Source organism: Acomys russatus, chromosome 7, assembly GCF_903995435.1.
Source record: "Acomys russatus chromosome 7, mAcoRus1.1, whole genome shotgun sequence".
Taxonomy (NCBI): Eukaryota; Metazoa; Chordata; class Mammalia; order Rodentia; family Muridae; genus Acomys; species Acomys russatus.
This window is the reverse complement of record NC_067143.1, coordinates 7029345-7044554: the sequence shown is the minus strand read 5'-3', so window position 1 is coordinate 7044554 and position 15210 is coordinate 7029345. Positions and strand designations below refer to the sequence as shown.

Below are 15210 nucleotides of genomic sequence, written 5' to 3'. Positions count from 1 at the left end.
TTTAGAACTCTCACACTCCACGTAGACCTTTATGGACTAGTAGCAGAGAGCCTACTAACTTCCCGTCCCCGGTCCCATCCGTTATTTAAAGGGAGTAAGCTTTCCACTTGGTGAAGTAGGTTGGGAACATTATTGCATCCCTTGTGTCTCCCCCTCCTTCTGGATTGTTCTAGGGTGACCTTTTTCTCAGTAGTCACACTCAGGAATCTGTCATTGCAGCCCAGGTTTGTGGTGGCTGAAAGTTTACTGTACCCAGTGACAGGGTGCAGCTGTCTGCACAAAAAGGAGCCATTGTGCTAGATGAATGTTTCAGAACTTGGTAAGTCAGGCTGGAACGTTTGCCGTAGCTGAGTGCGTTCTGTAATCAACTTCTATACAAGTGTGCTTGTGTGGCTCACTGAGAAAACACAGGAAAGAATGACTGTAAGTCCAAATCATGTCTTCCATTTTGCTCTTCTGTATTCCCTGACCACCTTAAAAAAAAAAAAAAAGCCTTTGAAGAAAAGAGGGGCAGGCTATTATTTCTTTCAAGGTTTACAAATTAAGTGCTTGATTTTTAATGTGTTCTCTTTGCTGTTTTGAGTTTGGGATTTTGATTCAATATTTGAAGATGTGCCTTTTATCGGGTAATGTTAATTCTGGAATGTAGTGATGTTTCACAATTGTGATGGTACATGATGGTGGGTGTGGCGTCCTCTAACAAAGATGTGACAAGAAAGTAGTTTTCATAAAACTCAAGGCTCTGATTGCACAGTCCCGCTTGCTAAAGCAAAGGACACCTCTTCTTCTAAAGCGACTTCAGAACTGGCCTTTGTATCTTCCCTAAGTGATGTATGCAGTCACATCCATTTGGAGGCAGGGTACCACATGTCCTGGGCAGCCAGCCCTACGTGTGTGCCATGAGAAAGTTCAAAGACTGTAACCAAGTCTACGGGAACTCAAAATTTCATTTTTGTAATGGTAAGCCCCAAGATTTTCTCCAAGAAATAAATTATTTTGTATTTTATAATGTAAAGCAGCTAGTAGTACATTTCTGAGCTATAGCAGGAGACCAAAACATTTTTGGAAAGAGAGTAACTATATCGAGAGAGACTGGTGGTTTTATTTTCAGTGTGCTGATTAGACTATTTATTTTGTGAGTGGGTGTGATATGCCTATTCAGGTGTTTAGTGTATGATTTAAGAGTGGAATATAGATTTATTTGGAGTTATTAAATCCATAATGTCTTTTACATAATAGACAAATCAAATGTAAAAGCAACTTCAACATAGCTTAGCTTGTTTTCTGGTGCTGTTGATCTGCAGAAGAATATACTTTTGCACATACAGGTGAATGTTTTGCAATTTATGTATACAAGAAATTGTAGGCATTAAAATATTTTATTGATATTTTTACTGGTTTTCATTTATTGATCAAAAGTTGAAGCTATTCCTTATCACCTGGGACCCAGTCCTAGCTGAACACCTCTGTAGGCTTGTTAGGGCCTGAGGTCAGGCATGCGCCTTGCATGCACCTGCTCCTTGCCCCTTATATACTTGTAACTGGTCAGCCTTCCACTGACTTCTCTTCCACCACCACCTAGAGTGCCATTGTATTCTCAGACACCAAGTTTTAAAAAAAAAACAAAAAACACTAAACTAAAAGCAAGGGCTGGAGAGTTAGCTCAGCGGTTAAGAGCACTTGTTATGCTTGCAAAGGACTCAGATTCAATACCCAGCACCCTCTTGGTGGCTCGCAACCATCCATAACGCCAGTCCCAGGGGGCCCTGACACCCTCTTCTAATCTCCACAAGTACCAGGCGTGCAAGCAAAACAGTCAAAACATAAACATATGAAAGAAAAAAAGAAAAAGTGGTTAGAGCAATGAAATCTAGCTTTGTGACTCAGGGTTTTGAAGGCTTATTCAAATGGAAGAGAAACAGCAGAGCCGGTATATAATCTCTTGTCAGATATCATTTTAAATCTCTAACAGGAGTTTGAGGAGCAGAAGTGGCTCAGTGGTTAAAGTGTGCTCTCTATACAACCATGAGAATAGCGTGTAAGCCCCTGCACCCACTTGTAAGCCCAGCTCCAAGAGTGGCTGGACAGGACCACCAGCACTTGCTGGGTTCTAGCCTATCCTGGAAAACAAAAGGCTCCAGGTCAGGAACACACTCGGCCTGGAAGGAACAGGCAGAGAGAGAGAGAGAGGACACCCTATGCCTTCCAACCTCTGTGCACTCACTGACACATGAGTACATGGACAGATGGGTGGGTGACACTGAAAAGATGAGCCCTTAGGGATGTACCTGAGGCTGGTGGACACACCCATGGAACAGAGAACACAGATGACTAGACCCACTACAGTGTGCTGGGTCTAGGTCATGTGAGAAACACAAGAGATGCTAACAGTGTCCAGATCGCCAAATTCCTAAGAATTGCATGTGTGCATTTTGTATTCATGGTCCTTCCCGTAGGAAGGGTGATCTTGGGGGCTGGGGAGACGGACTGAGTGTAAAGTGTTTCCACAAGCAGGAGTCTCAGAGCTGCAGCACCCACCTAAGAGGGAGGCACGGTAGCATATATCTCCAGCGCTTGTGCCTCCCTGGCCACCCAGTCTAATCAAGATGGCAAGTCTCAGGTTCAGTGGGAAACGGTCTCAGCTCTCTTGGTGCAAAACCTTTTAACAAACAGCAAATAACAGTGTTTTCAGTGTAAACTGCAGGGCTGCTTTGCAGGCCAGGTTTGTTCTCTTGAACAGTAGAACCATCAATCACTGAAATATCTTTCTTCCCTCCTCCCAGTCCCCCCCAACCCCACCTCCCACACACATCTCAATTTTCGACTCCTGTGCTTGGATCTTACAGTTTAGGGTCCCATTCCTGGGCTCAAATTCACTGCATCATATTGAGAGTTAAGTTGTTTTTCTTTTTGCTTTTTTAAATTAATTTATTCGGATTATATCTCAATTGTTATCCTATCACTTGCATCCTCCCGTTCCTCCCTCCCTCCCTCCCGCTTTCACCTTATTCCCATCCCCTTAGGTCTAAGACTGAGGGGGACTCCTCCCCCACTATGTGGTCATAGGCTATCAAGTCTCATCTCGGTAGCCTGCTTATTCTTTCTCTGAGTGCCACCAGGCCTCCCAAGGGGAGGTGGTCAAATACGGGGCACCAGAGTTCATGTCAGAGTCATTCCTGCTCTCCACATAACTGTGGAGAATGTCCTGTCCGTTGGCTAGATCAGAGTAAGGGTTTGATGTTTACTATTTGTATTGTCCTTGGTTAGTGCAGTAGTTTGAGCAGACCCACCTGGGCCGCGATCCACCCGTGACGATGTAAGTTCTGTTTCTAAATTATGTTACCTTTTAAAGGATCATCAGAGGTCTAGAGAGAGGGCTCAGGTTAAGCATGAACTACCCCAGAGCTCTTGCAGAGGACCTGAGTTCCATTCCCTGCACCCACATTGGGCAACTCACAACTACCTGTAACAAACTCCAGGGGGATCAGAGGCCTCTGGCCTCCAATACACCCTTAAACCCAGTCCTCCAGAGGCAGAGGCAGGCAAATCTCTGAGTTCAGGATCAGCCTAGTCTACAGAGTTAGTTCCAGGATAATCAGAGAAACCCTGTCTTGGAAAACAAATACATTGAATAAATAATAAAAGTAAATCTTTTAAAGGGATCTTTAGGCAACGTCTGCTTTTTGGGTGAGGGAGCTATTTAGGCAGCAACCTCAGTCTTGTCTGACTGTTGCCTTAGCACATGAGGCATGGTGTTCCTGGAGGAAGCCTGCATCTAAATCTCTACTGTGCTGGCAAGACACCTGAGCCCCTTAGCTTCTCTTTAGTCACTTTGTAAAATGAGGCCAGCACCCAGCTTCAGCAGGTTTGGGTGGGGATTAAAATTTCTCTTTATCAATACTTGGGAGGCAGAGGCAGGTGGATCTCTGTGAGTTCAAGGAGCGCCTGGCTGTCTTTAACATCTCTCCCAATACTGAAATAAGTCATCCACACACAACTCCCCATCCCACATGGGGTAGTTTTTACTTTTGGACCCTGGACTTGGGGTATGTTACTTAGGAAGTGGGTTTAAAAATCATTACGTACAAGCCGGGCGTGGTGGCGCACGCCTTTAATCCCAGCACTTGGGAGGCAGAGGCAGGCGGATCGCTGTGAGTTCGAGGCCAGCCTGGTCTACAAAGTGAGTCCAGGATGGCCAAGGCTACACAGAGAGACCTTGTCTCGAAAAACCAAAAAAAAAAAAAAATCATTACGTACAATTACATAACAGGGGACAATTTAAACTAGGTGTCTTAGCCTTCGATCCCAGGCATAAAGAGGCTTTGACAAGTGGGACCTGGTCATCACTTACTCCTACCGACTCACCCTCCGTCCCCGTTTAGGAGAATGTCTTTGTTCATCTTAAAAAGTGTGGTAAACTACACAGAATATCACAAAATAATGTGCGATTACTTTATGTGAAACCTACAACAGGAACTGTGCGGTTTGGTGATCTTCACAGCTGCATGACTTCCCCAGGGTCATCTTTGCTTACTTCCAGAGGCGTCTGAGGGGAAGAAAAGCAAGTGTACGTCAGGAGGCTGTAGCATCGCCAAACTTAAAGAGGGGACTGCCTGAGCCTTTCACCCAAAACCTTTCATGCCGGCCGCCAGGAAGTGCTCGGCACTGTTAAGAACTGACATTTCAGAGATGCCTGCCACCAGAACCCCACTTTGGCTTGGTGTGCAGAAGTGGGCTGATCTAGGAAATAATGTTGAAGGCTAAATGTTTTAAAACACCCTGCCAGCACTACAGAGATTAGCTTTGGCCCTGGGCCAGAAAGACTTTTCACTTCCGTTCTTTAATAAGTCGTGGAAGAAAGCACCTAAGCCAGGCGTGGTGGTGCACACCTTTAAGCCCTGCACTCAGGAGGCAGAGGCAGGTGGATCGCTGTGAGTTAGAGGCTAGCCTGGTCTACAAAGCGAGTCCAGGACAGCCAAGGCTACACAGACAAACCCTGTCTTGAAAAACCAAACAAAGAAGGCATCTAAGAAGCTGGCGGTGTAGCTCAGATGGTACATGCCTCACATGCGGGAGGCCCTAAGCCTCATGCCAGCGCCACATGAATTCCGCAGTCAGGAGGACCAAGGCAGCCTTGGCTCCACTGCTAGCTTGAGACCAGCCTAGGCTGTGTGAGGCAACTGGTCCTTAAAAGTACATGAAAGAAGCCTGGGGCTCTCCCAGTTCTAAGTAGAGAAGCTAACAGTAGACGCAGGTGAGGTTCAGGAGCTTTTACTCAAGTACTGAAGGGAGTCTGTTTCTAAAGCCACCAGGGTTAGATTTGCATGCCTCCTGTGTTAATGCCAGGGACTCTCTAGTAGTAAAGATGTCAAAGGGGCTGAGGAAGTGGCTCAGAGGTTAAGAACACTGACTGCTCTTGCGGAGGTCCTGAGTTCAATTCCCAGCAACCACACGGTGGCTCACAACCATCTATAATGTGATCTGGTGCCCTCTTCTGGTGTCCAGGTGTATGTGCAAGCAGAGCGCTGTATACATAAAATAAATAATATTTTTTTTTTAAAGGCCGGGCGGCTGGGCGTGGTGGCGCACGCCTTTAATCCCAGCACTCGGGAGGCAGAGGCAGGCGGATCACTGTGAGTTCGAGGCCAGCCTGGTCTACAAAGTGAGTCCAGGATGGCCAAGGCTACACAGAGAAACCCTGTCTCGAAAAACCAAAAATAAAAGGCCGGGCGGTGGTGGCATACACGCCTTTAATCCCAGCACTCGAGAGGCAGAGGCAGGCGGATTGCTGTGCGTTCGAGGCCAGCCTGGTATACAAAAGCAAGTCCAGGACAGTCATGGCTACACAGAGAAACCCTGTCTCGAAAAACTAGAAGAAGAAAAAAAAAAAAAGAAGTCAAAAGTACACTTACCCCTCCTGGGGGATATTTATATCCCTTCCACATTGTCCCTGCAATGAGAACCATCCATAAGACAACTATCATCGTTAGCCCTCTTGGCTGCTGGTGGCGGGGTGGGTACCGGAAGGTCTGGTTCTGTTTGTGGAGTCCTAGGGATCTCTGGCTTCATTCCATCCCAGCATGGCAGTTCCTGAGAGGTGAGCCTTGCGATGTACGGTGTGTGGTCTAAACTAAAATGGCCATTTTGGGCGAGGCAAAGCTCAGACACCAATTGTGACATCACTCCCTGTGACACAACGGGGGGGGGGGGGGGCTCCTCAAAGGTGAGAGCAGCACTGGGTCGGGCCAGGACACTGGGAAGGTTCTCGGATGAAAGAAACCAGAAATGGGAGCTACTCCCATGCCTCCTCGCCTCGGTTTAGAATCGTAAAAAGCCATGATGTGATAAGATATGTGTTCGCTTAAACTAATCAAAGGCAGCAAAAGATCTCTGTGAAAAACAAATCAAAACCACCGGGGCGGGGCGGGGTGGAGGGGCTTAGCCAGCCACGTGGACAACAGCTTTAGCGTATTGTCTGTCTAGAGGTTAAGGTAAAGCTAACCAAGTGGCAAACCAGCCCTCATCCTGCCTCAACCAGCCTGAGCCTCCTAGTAAGCTCCCTGGGGACGGACGAGAAGATACCAGCTGCTTTAACGGTGCTCTTTCACAGCTGGGGAAATGGGCACAAAAATCACTTTTGTGGCTGAGGTCACACTTTCTGCGGCAGGGGCTGAACTAAGCCACTGTCACGTCTTCCATCACAGCCACACAGTGTGACTGCTCTGAACCACTAGAGTTGAAGGGAAACCAAAGGCCAGCTGTCGCTTCCTGTTCTTAGAACACCTGAGGCTGGGGCTACCCCTGCCTTCTCGGGTAGTTTCCCCTAAATCGGTCTGCTCTAGACTCAGCATATTAAGAATCAACTTCCTCTGACAATGGCACTGCTCTAAAATAAAAAATAAATAGGGATTCCTTCTTAATAAGAGACACTCAGAGGGTCTGACTTGCACCTTCCCCCACAACAATGAGGTGGTTGTGTGGTGTTATGTGTACCCGAGGCCACTGTCACCAGGAGACGTTCCCTGATTGGGTCTCATTCCACTTAGTTCAATACTGAGTTTGTAATTCTCAAGCTTTGCGTTAAACACCTTACACAGATTCCCAAACATGATATTCGCAAAAACAGTAAAAGACCGAAATTGTGCCAGTGAAGAAACTGACACGCAGCAGACTTGAACCTCTCAAGTTCACTCAGTAAGTGGCAAAGTTATGGCTTGATCTCAAGCATATGTTAACTACTTTCACAGTCCTTCAGAAGGGGCATTAGAAGTGCTCATCTTACTGGGCAGTGGTGGTGCATGCCTATTGGCTCTGTTTCTTAACAATTAAACTTTATTATACAACCCAACTAGCTTACACAAGAAGGAAAAAAGGTTAAAGGGACAAAAGAGTGAACCTTCCGGTATCCGTTCCACGGGACATGGCGGGGGGGTGGGGGGGGGAGATGTCTCTCTGGCCCGCGTGCTGGTCCAGCCTGCCCGCTGCTCCCCACGCACTCAAACCCGGGCTGAACCTGTTGTTCTCTCCTCCCCACCTGCCTGAGTCACATGGGAAGGGCGGTCTTCTTCTCCCGTTGAGGGTCAATTAGAAAAACAATAGCCCAGTTGGGGTTCCCAGGTCTGCTTCCTGAATTCCAGGCCCAGGATGGCTCCACTCAGTCTGTCACAAGGTATTCATGGGGTGCCCCAAGAGTAAAGCCCGCCAAGACTACTTTCACCTGTGACAAAGCTTAATGTTTCCCACACACGCCTTTAATCCCAACACTCAGGGAGGCAGAGGCAAGTGGATCACTGTGAGTTTGAGGCCAGCCTGGTCTACAGAGTGAGTTCTAAGACAGCTAAAGCGACAGACACACAGAGAAATCCTGTCTCAAAAAACCAAACAAGAAACCAAAAAAGTGTTGATCTTGAAATGATCCAGGAAAGAGAAAATGACCAACAACCTTGCCAACTAAGCCAACTAAAGGCATATGAGTCCTTTTATTAATGGCCAGACCAAGAGCGGGCTTGTGCCTCCAAAATGTCTCTTAGTGCACAAGCTCAGGTGTACAGTGTTTTTAACGACAAAAGCCACAATTACGCCAGTGAGGGCGGGTGGTCACATCAGTAAAGGATTTGGGGTGGCCTAGTAACTAACATCTGCTTTCTTGCAAAACTCAGCAGTGCTTTCTAGACACCGCATGACAATTATCTTTGATTTACCCTTCCTCTTGGTTATTTCAGTTGTATGTTTTAGCTCACTTGCCTAAACATCAATTATTTTGGTTTAATACGTCTGGACATGGTCAGGGTCACAGACAAAAAGTGCTGCCAAAGCAGGAGTGGCTGTTGGGGAGTCGGATAGAAGGCTGAGAAGTGTCGAAGCGGACACAAAATAAAGATGTGGCAAGTTGGCATTTCGCTCTGAGCCATGTATGGTGGCGGCACATGACCTTAACGCCAACACTCAGCTGGCAGAGGCGAGTGGGTCTCTGCGTTGGAGTACAAAGTGAGGCCTCATCTCAAAAGAGAAAAAGGCCGTATTTAGGAAGAAAAGGGAGGTGAGGGAGAAAAAGAGAGAGTAAAGAGGAGGGATAATACAATCAAGATGTTATATACGTGGGTATATAGACCCTTTAATTTTTATATACGTGTGTATGATAATCTATTGCATATGACCAACAAGCTAATACCGTATTTGTGAAAGAATGGGTTGGTGAGTAGACTGGTCCAGAAGGAACCCTGTGACCTCAGCCCGCCTTCCCCAGCGGTAAGCCCCCAGTCCTCTTCCCTAACGTGCACCTCAGGCCCATCCCCTTCCAGGTTTTGTCTATTTCCCAGAAGGGTAGCCGGGGGCCCCCACCCCCAACCCCCTCTGTGCACAGCGAGACCCAGCCCAACAGACCTGACCACTCTCACAGCAGCAGCTCCTCCTCCAAAGCTTGGGTCCTTCGTCGTGCCTTGCTCTCCCGAACAGGCAACCTCTCTTTCCACTTTAGCATTGGAGGCTGAGAGAGAAAAGTAGAGGTAGACATGGTCCCATCCATTGACGCCAGGGAAAGGCAGTGTTTCTGTGGGGTGACGGGGCTCAAAACACACCCCCAGCCCAACGTCTCTAATACAAACTCCTCGTCTACTTGGTGTGATACTCTGCAGTTAGGCACTGTGTCCATAACTGTAAAATGCGGTGAAAACTAAAACCCAAACAATCAAAACACCTACAAATACCATAAAGCCTGGATACAAGTGACGTTATCCCAGCAAAGGGAAGGAATAGTAAACCCTCCTAAGAAGGATGCTCCGAAGGGATGAGAATACCCTGTCTTCATTTATCACATCCTGACCCCCTCTCCCCCTCTCCCCAAAAATCCTTTTCCTGTTTGGTCAGAAACCCCAGACCCAGCTGGCATGCCAGGCTGGTGCCTACCATGGCCTCTGGAAATGTTCCCATGTAGGACGCAAGCCCAACAAAAAGGATCCAGCCCAGCACGATCATCACCAAAAGAAAAATAATTTTCTGAGCTACAATCACACGGCGAGAGACTGTTCGCCAAGATCTTGGCAAAGGAGCGAACTCATGAAACCTTCCGTTGACAGACGTGTCGCATGTTAGTTCCAAAGGATCCGAGACTCTCCAGTGAAGAAGCTGGAGTCTAGGAAGGCATTGTGACATCACTGGTCAGGTGACTTAGACTCAGCATGCCATAGATACTTCCACCGTAGGTTTTTTTGTATACATGACTGCACAGCACTGCCACAAGGTAGGCCCTATTATTGTAGCCCCAGGTCACTAGTGAGAAAAATGAAGGTTCCAAAAGTGCACTTGACTTACTCCAGGGAGCACCAGGGCATACTACTGATGTGACATGAGATTTGAAAAGATGTTGTCACGATGACAGCTGCCAATGAAGCCAACTGAGGTCTAGGAAAATAATACATGCGTTTTATTTTACTTTATTTTGAGACAGGGTCTTATATAGTCCAGGCTGGCCTCAAGCTTGCTTAGATAGCCAACACTGTCCTTAGACCCTATACTAGTTTTCCATTTTCCTTTACTATATCCCTACAAGACCTCTCCTCTTATCTGGAAGAAGAAGAAAGAAGGAGGAAGAGGAGGAGGAGGAGGAGAAGAAAGAGATGAGAAGAGAAAGAGAGAAAGAAGAGAGGAGGACTGCTTCCTCAAAGCACTTGTTACGTTCCTCAGTGCCCACGGTCAGCTCTTCACTGATCCTCTTTTCTAGGTTCTCAAAAGCCACTGGGATTCCTGGGCTTTTCTAAAAATGAAGAAAGAAGGAAGGAAAGGAGGAAGAGAGGGAGGAAGGAAGGAAAAAAAGAAAGGAAGGAAGGAAGCCTCCAGTTGCCACAATGGTTTGTTTCCCAACTGTCCTGTGGCCAAGTTCCTTTTATGATCAAACTTCCTGGATGAGTGGACTACACTCAAGTCTCTCCTTTTCAAACAAATCTTTTATTTTTTAAGATTGATTTATTTATTATATATACAGTGTTCTGACTGCATGTACGCCTGCATGCCAGAAGAGGGCACCAGATCTCATTATAGATGGCTGTGAGCCACCATGTGGTTGCTGGGAATTGAACTCAAGACCTTTGGAAGAACAGCTAGTGCTCTTAGCCTCTGAGCTATCTGTCCAGCCCTCTCCTTTTTATTTATTTATTTATTTATTTATTTTACCCTCTCCTTTTCAATCTACACCTTTTCCCATGTATTTCATTCTGATCTAGGCCCTAGCTTGGAACTTAGATGCTCACTCAGACATCACCAAAATATCTTTCTCTACCCCCATTTCTCTACCCCCCCTCTCAAATACAGCAACATATTTTGTTACCTTGACCTCCACATACTGTCTATGTGCACGGCATACACCCGCTACCAGCCTACACGCAAGCAACTCCATACATACAGAAGACTACAGAGGGTCTTCAGAGGGTCTTCTCCCTGTGTTGTTTTGCTAAAGATGACCACTTCACACATGACTGAGAAACATGGTTTCCCTCTGCAGCAATATATCAGAGTCATTAAAATGAATCTTACAGAATTATATGAGCTACCATTTAATCCTAGCGCTAGGGAGCTTAAGGCAGAAGGATTGCTGTGAGTTCAAGGCCAGCAGCTACTTAGTAAATTCCAACAAAATTTGCACTCTTTTTCTTTTATTTTTAATAGACAAGCTATGTAATCCTGGCTACCCTGAAACTAACAGTGATCCGTCTGCCTCTGCCCTCTGAGTGCTGGGATCAAAGGTGTGCCTCACTAAAATTTTCTTTTCTTTTTCCCAAGACAGGTTTTCTCTGTACAGTGCTAGCTGTCCTGGACTTGCTTTGTAGGCCAGGCTGGCCTCGAACTCACAGAGATCCGCCTGCCTTTCCCTCCCTGAGTGTTGAGATTAAAGGCGTGCGCCACAGCGCCTGGCAATTATTTACTTCTTAATGATAAGTCTTACTGAAGTGTAATTTACGTCTGATAAAAATTTCTCATTTTTAGTGTAAGTTGCTGCTGCGTTTTGAAAAGTATGTCATCAGCCTTGTTCCTACCACCTCCATCAAAATGGAAAGGCTTCTGGCCACCTTCAGGGAGGATTGTATACTTCACCTCAGCTGCTGGGTTTCAGAGACCACTTTGTACACTTTTGCATCTTCTTTTTTAAATTTTTATATTTTTATATGTATGGGTGTTTCTCCTGTGTGTATCTCTGTACACCCACTTGAGTGCCTGGTGTCCACAGAGTCACAGACCGTTGTGACCACCATGTTGGTGCTAGGATTTGAACTATTATTTTATTCGTGTGCATGTTTTGCCTGTGTGTGTGTGTGTCTGCACCACATGCACGTGGAGCCTGTGGAAGCCAGATGAGTCCATCAGATCTGTGGAACTGGAGTTATAGACAGCCGTGAGATGCTGTGCTGTAAGAGCACCTTTTCTTCTCCTGATGGGACAGTCATCTCCATCTCACTGCCTCTGTCTGCTAACCTAGGCTTAGTCAGGGAAGCTTCCGGCCTCTGTACAATCTAACCGAGGCCTAGAATGGTCTGAGACTTACTGCTGAGTCAGCTCACCCCAGCACTTTCTGAACTCTGGCTAGCTGGTTCAACTTAGCTGTTCTGGCTCAAACACTCTCCAAGCTGACTGGTTCCATCTGGTGCCTCAGTTTCTGACAGAACTGCTCTGACTAACTCTAGAAGTCTGCTCTAACCTTCTGGATCCTTCTCATTTTCTTGCTTATTCTGTCTTCACCTGTGTCAAGCTTGTTCTCTTGAGGCAACCTGTCTCTCTAAAAGTCTCCTGGTGAAACTGCCTCCCCCATCTCTCCCTCTGCGCTGCTCTCCTAAATCCTCTTTTTCCTGTCTCTTCCGGTGAGAGCTGGGCCTATCCTATCCTGGCTCATTCTGTCAAATCTTTCTCTGATTCATCACTTTGTCTGCCACTCAAGTAGACATCCCTTTCAAACATAGGCTCTTTCTTGAACAAACTAACTTTACCTTCAGTGTTTGGGATTAAAGGTGTGTGTGTGTGTGTGTGTGTGTGTGTGTGTGTGTGTGTGTGTGTGTATTCCAGCTCGAGTAGCCACGTTGCTACTCGAAAATCCCTCTACACCACACGTGCATGATGGAGATCCACCTTCTTGTTTCTGAGACGATCTCTCATTGAGTTCCTGGAACTTGCTGGTTGGCCTAGACTGGCTAGTCATGAAGCTCCAAGGGCCTGCCTGCATCCTCCTACCCCAGCATTGGCATCACAAGAGCAGGTTGCCAAGCCTGGCTGCTTTAAGTGGGTTCTAGGGACCGAACTCAGGTCCTTGATGCTTGTGCAGCAAGCACTCAACTCACTGGACTCTCTCCAGCCTCCCATCTTCAGTAAGTACATTTACTTCTATAAAACAGGCCCTTTCCCTGCCCCCTCCCCCCCAAAACAGGGACTATGTATCTGTAGCTGGCTTGGAACTCACAGCAATCCAGGGGGGTGCCACTACATCTCTGGGATAGATTTTTTTTTTTTAAAGATTCATTTATTTATCATATATACACAGTGTTTTGCCTATATGTATACCAGAAGAGGGCACCAGATCTCATTATAGATGGTTGTGAGCCACCATGTGGTTGCTGGGAATTGAACTCAGGACCTTTGGAAGAGCAGCCAGTGCTCTTAACCTCTGAGCCATCTCTCCAGCCCCTGGGATAGATCTTAAAAAAGTAGAGTTATGGGATCAAGAGTATGTCAGGCTTCTGGGGCTGGAGAGATGGCTCAGCAGAGGACCAGGGTTTGGTTCCTAGTGTTCATATCCAATGGTTCATACATGCTTACAACTCCAATTCCAGGAGCTCTGATGCCCTCTGCCTTTCGAGGGCACTTGCCACACACATGGTACATATACACTCACACAGGCATATACACATGCATAAAAACGAATACATCTTTTTCTATTTTATTTGTATCTGTATCTGTATGGGTGTTTTGTCTGCATGCATGTCTGTACACCACTTTTGTTTTGTTTTTCGAGACAGGGTTTCTCTGTGTAGCCTTGGCTGTCCTGAACTCACTTTGAAGACCAGGCTGGCCTCAAACTCACTGTGATCCACCTGCCTCTGGCTCCCAAGTGCTGGTATTAAAGGTGTGCGCCACCTTGCCCTGCATGTACACCACTCTCATGCCTGGTGCCCACAGAGGCCAGAAGACGGCATTGGTTTCCCTGAAACTGGAATTAACAGACAGTTGTGAGACACCATGTAGGTGCTGGGAATTGAACCCAGGTCCCTTGGAAGAAGAGCCAGGGCTCTTAACCACTTAGCCATCTCTCCATCCCTAAATAAATAAATATTTTTAAAAAAAAATGTTCAATCACATTAAATCACTCTTCCTTTATATATGCACACAAATGCATATGTATATATCAAACTGCTTATCACAGAGCTAAGCTCAGTATCAACAGAGTTCTCCCTGTGGCTCAGAGCTGAGCCAGTTCATTCTTCTGGTGGACAGAAAGAATTCCACAGAACACTAACATCACACAAGGTTGCAATATTTGTGAGTCACCCCAACAGCCTGGTGTCTGAGGAGGCTAGAAGGGGGCATCGGATGCCCCGAAGCTGGAGTTACAAACAGTATTGAGCTGTTGTGTGGGTGCTGGGAATGGAACCTTGTTCCTCTGCGAAAGCAGCAACTGTTCTTAACAGCTAAGCCATCGCTTCACCCCACCTGCATTTCACATTTTAAAAATTAAATATTTAAAAAAAAAAAATTAAATTAAATATTTGTGTGCCTGTGCACATGAGTGCAGGTGCCTTACAAGTCCAGAGATGTCCTACACTCCTAGAGCCAGAGTAACAATTGACATAACTACTGAACCATCTCGTTAGGCTCAGGAATTTGCATTTCTAACTAATTATTTTGGGTGCACTACGAAAGAAACAAAGATAGGTTTTGCATGCATGTGCACATACACACACACACACACACATGCTGGGTGTGTTGGTGCACGCCTGTAATCCCAGCGTTCAGAGAGGCAGAGGCAGGCAGATCTCTGTGAGTTCGAGGCCAGCATGGTCTACAAAGTGAGTCCAGGACAGGCAAGGCTACACAGAGAAACCCTGTCTTGAAGATGGATTTTGCTAGCTCGAAGCTGGGGGACCCTCACCTCAGGGGCAGTAGGGATCCTGACTGCTGCTCTACAAGAGTTTCAGGAGACATTAGAATGAAAAAGATAGTTTATTACAGCAAAAAAACGCAAGGTACACTTGTTCTATGGCTTAAGGAGGATGAGCTACACGATTGGTGTTTAAATGTGGTAGTATACTTAATTCCTCATAGAATTCTTCCAGGGTAAGTGATAAGGTGATTTATGAGGTGTAACGTGTAGGCGTGGATCAAAATACTGAAAGCCGTTTTGCCATGTATAGGTCACACAAGGTTGACATGTTTTGATCCTAAGCATAGCTTACTAGCCACTTTAATAATCTTGCTGGTGGCGCTTGTCAGGAAAGGGAGTCTAATTTCTGTGTATTTGGTTTTGGGTCAGTTGTGTCAAAATTATTGTTTTTTTTTTTTTTTTTAATTTATTTGTGCATGTTTTGCCTGCAAGCATGCACATAACCGCACCGTGTGCATGCAGTGGCCGCGGAGGCCAGAAGAGGGCAGGAGAACTTCTTCAACTAGAGTCACAGATGGCTGCCCTGTGGCTGCTGAGAATCGAACTCATGTCCTCTTGAGGAGCAAGGGATT

The 15210-nt window shown here is 46.4% G+C and overlaps 1 protein-coding gene across 1 annotated transcript; it reads right to left on the bottom strand.

Moving 5' to 3' along the window:
• Positions 1-8888: 8888 nt before the first annotated feature.
• Misfa (mitochondrial sheath formation associated) lies at positions 8889-9629 on the bottom strand. Its single transcript, XM_051148592.1, has 2 exons — positions 9406-9629; positions 8889-8986 (listed from the first exon to the last, which is right to left on the bottom strand). The coding sequence occupies exons 1-2, from the start codon at positions 9472-9474 to the stop codon at positions 8894-8896; spliced, it is 162 nt and encodes a 53-aa protein (XP_051004549.1). The 5' UTR covers positions 9475-9629; the 3' UTR covers positions 8889-8893.
• Positions 9630-15210: the final 5581 nt, after the last annotated feature.

What these genes read in the sequence shown, in the direction of transcription:
- Misfa (XM_051148592.1), bottom strand. Translation starts at nt 9,474, where the DNA reads ATGATCGTGCTGGGCTGGATCCTTTTTGTTGGGCTTGCGTCCTACATG. An exon ending in GAACATTTCCAGAGGCCATG is followed by an intron (nt 8,987 to 9,405) that starts GTAGGCACCAGC and finishes TTTCTCTCTCAG; the next exon opens with CCTCCAATGCTAAAGTGGAA.